General features: G+C 46.0%; 1 protein-coding gene across 1 annotated transcript in view; it reads left to right on the top strand.

The window, feature by feature from the left end:
• EBP (emopamil binding protein (sterol isomerase)) overlaps window positions 1-3,316 on the top strand; it is a 15,963-nt gene that overhangs the window by 10,399 nt on the left and 2,248 nt on the right. The window contains exon 3 of the mRNA XM_015423509.1: window positions 3-11. Within this exon, the coding sequence (XP_015278995.1) occupies window positions 3-11 (9 nt within the window). The remainder of the gene's footprint in view (window positions 1-2; window positions 12-3,316) is intronic.

Here is a 3,316-nt window from a genome sequence, read left to right as displayed (position 1 = left end):
GGTATCGCTGGGTAGGTACACCAGGCAAGCACAGGGACGAATCCCCAGCTCTGCTGTCAAATTATCTGAAGAGGCAACCCATCTGCATTGAGTGTCACGTTTGAAGATACTACCGTAGCCATGACCCAGGCACCTGCAGTTCCTTCTGTGTTTTGCCTGCTTCATCTGGTCTTTATTTTCCTTCTGTGTTCCCACCACTCCTTTTTCTTCTTCTTCCGTTTTCTCCCAAATATGACCCTCCTCTGTGTGTGCGTGTAAACCGTTGTTAAGTTGCAGCCAACTTACAGTGACCCAGTAGGGGTTCCCAACATGAAGAAGAGCTGGATTTCCACCCCACCCTTCACTCAGAGTCTCAGAGCGGCTTACAACCTCCTTTCCCTTCCCCTCCCCACGACAGACACCCTGTGAGGTAGGTGGGGCTGAGAGAGCTCCTTTTGAGAACAGCTCTTTCAAGAACAACTCTGAGAAGACTGTGACTGATCCAAGGTCATCCAGCTGGCTACATGTGGAGGAGCGAGGAATCAAACCTGGTTCTCCCAGATTAGAGTCCGTGCTCCTAACCAATACACCAAACTGAAGAAGAAGAAGAAAAGATTGGATTTATATCCCACCCTTCACTCAGCGTCTCAGAGCAGTTTGCAAACTCTTTTCCCTTCCCCTCCCCACAACAGACACCCTGTGAGCAATGCTCCCTCTAAGCTCTGGAGACTTGTGAGCAAAAATTCTATTTTGTGAGCTACTGGCATTAAAGTTGTGAGCAAGCAATTTGGCTGCTGCATAAATTAGTTTGCTCTGGAGTCATCCTTCCTGAGCTAAGACAAAAAATGTGTGAGCTGGAGGCTAGAAAACTGTGAGCTAGCTCACACTAACTCAGCTTAGAGGGAATATGTGAGGGAGGTGGGGCTGAGGGAGCTCTGAGAGAACTGCCCTTGAGAGAACAGCTGTAAGAGAACCATGACTGACCCAAGGTCATCCAGCAGCTGCAAGTGGAGGAGGAGTGGGGAATCCAACCCGGTTCTCCAGATCAGAGTCCGCCACTCTTAACCACTACACCAAACCGGCTCTCAACATGATGCCTATGGGAGCCATGGTGCCCAGTGGCATCTTAACCTGTTGCCCACCGAGTGTTTTAAGAAAGTGGGTGGGGGTAGGTGGAGTCATGTGGGCTCTTGCCCAGCGTAGCTTTGGATTGGCCACTGGAGATTTGATAGGCTTTGCAGAATAAAATAAAAAGAATAAAATTTGCTTGTCATGGGCAAAATAGGAGGTGTGCAGTGGGAAGACGCATCTGGTTGTAGCTGCCACCACAGGGTTGGTTTTGCTTTCTCTTACTCCTCTCTCAGTTTGGTGTGGTGGTTAAGTGCACAGACTCTAATCTGGGGGAACCGGGTTTGATTCCCCATTCCTCCACTTGCAGCTGCTGGATGACCTTGGGCAAGCCGTAGTTCTGTCAGAGCTGTGTTCTCAAGGACAGCTCTGGAAAGAGCTCTCTCAGCCCCCACCTACCTCACAGGGTGTCTGTTGTGGGGAGGGGAAAGGAAAGGAATTTTTAAACCGCTCTGAGAGTGAAAGGTGGGGTATAAATCCAATCTCCTCCTCTTCTCCTTCTTTTTCTCTGTCATGTTCTTCCTCTGTGCATAGGGCTCTGCCTCCTTCAGCAGCCATTTTGCCTCTGTCTACCGCAGCAGCCATTTTGTAGTTGCACCCATCACCCTTTGTCAAAGTTCCAAAAGTGCCCACGGGCTCAAAAAGGCTGGGGACTCCAGCTGTAGGGCTGTCGAGATGTTCAGAGATGGTTTGCCGTTGCCTGCCTCTACGTGGCAACGGGACTTCCTTCGTAGTCTCCTGTCCAAATACGAACCCGGGCCAACCCTGCTTAACTTCCAAGGCCTGATGAGATGGTGTTAGCCTGGGCTATCCAGGTTAGGACACCTGTGGCACCACGCGATATTCAACCTTCCTCTTGCAGGTGTGTTCATGCCAGTATTTTTCTTAATGCAGTGATTCTGTGATAGCTCATCAGATGGGCGCTGTGACAGATGACCTCTAGTCCTGCTCTCCGGGCATCCCATACATATTAAGCGACACACCCTTAATGTAGCCAATCCTCCAAGAGCTTACAGTAGCTCCTGTAAGAAGAGCTCTGTAAGCTCTTGGAGGATTGGCTACATTAGGTGGTGTGGCCTAATATGCAAAGGAGTTTCTGCTACAAAAAGAGCCCTGCGGGGGGAGTAGGCAGATACTAAGCGGCATCAGCCAAAGAGAGGTTGCGGGTCCTCTAGGGTGGGAGCGTTAAATGGAGGGAAAATCTGTCGTCGCCTCAGATAGGGCTCAGAGAAGCAACAGAGAAACAAGGAAATCTATCAGGAGATCAGTTAGGCTTTGCCTGGTAAAGAAAAAGAACTCCGATATCTATAGTGTAGGGCTCGGGGCCAAGAAAGAGGCAAAAATAGAACAGGTATCCTGTGTTACCTGAGGGAAATAGTAGGCTGGGGATTTTTATTTGTTTATTTATTAGATTTTTACCCTGCCCTCCCAGCAAGGGCGGCTCAGGGCGGCTTACAGCAATATAAAACAGGACAATGAAGAATAAAACCTAATCAAGCATAAATTGAAAACCGTAACTATACAACTTAATAAAGCGCTAGCATTTTGAGGGGACCGAAGGAGATATTCCAAGAGACAAGTTAGCCTATTTCAATAGGCTGAGGTTCTTGGGTCTAAGGAAGAGCTCCGAATGAAACCATCCTCTCTGACAGAAATACCCTGTCAGTTCAGTAAAGCTGCGGGTGTTGTGATTCTGTAACTGTTTTACACCAGAGTTCTGCACTCCCTTGCTGTAAAAAAACCCTACAGCCCCTTTAGAGATGTAAGGTTTCCGGAAATTTTGAAGCTCGGGAAAAAACCCGTGGTTTTTTTTTCATTTTTTTCGGGGGAAAACGAAAATTTTCGGAAAAATTGAAAAAAATGTTACATTAGCATTTTTTTTGTCTTTTCTAGATTGAAAGTTTTTTTCTGACAATCACACCTCCTTAAAGAAGAAATGTGTCTTGTTCTTGCATTGGAGAGTTCAGTTTGTAACTTAGGACTTGCTTGTCCTCAGTGCACAGAAATTAGATCAATCTGATACCATATATATAGATTTTAGAAATGATTTGGAAAATATTTGAACACCTTGTCTTAAAATATTTTATTCATCATGTTAAAATAAAATGTTCCATAATCAATTTTTTTTCTTTTCTTTTCTGTTTTCAATTTTTCCAATTTTTTAGAAAAAAACAAAAAGACTTCAAGAAAAAAATGGGAAAAAGCCGTT

The sequence above is a fragment of the Gekko japonicus genome, unplaced genomic scaffold (genome assembly GCF_001447785.1).
Source record: "Gekko japonicus isolate JY-2015 unplaced genomic scaffold, Gekko_japonicus_V1.1 scaffold2800, whole genome shotgun sequence".
NCBI classification, from domain to species: domain Eukaryota; kingdom Metazoa; phylum Chordata; class Lepidosauria; order Squamata; family Gekkonidae; genus Gekko; species Gekko japonicus.
The sequence above is the reverse complement of the archived record's forward strand: the minus strand, read 5'-3'. Positions and strand labels throughout refer to the sequence as shown.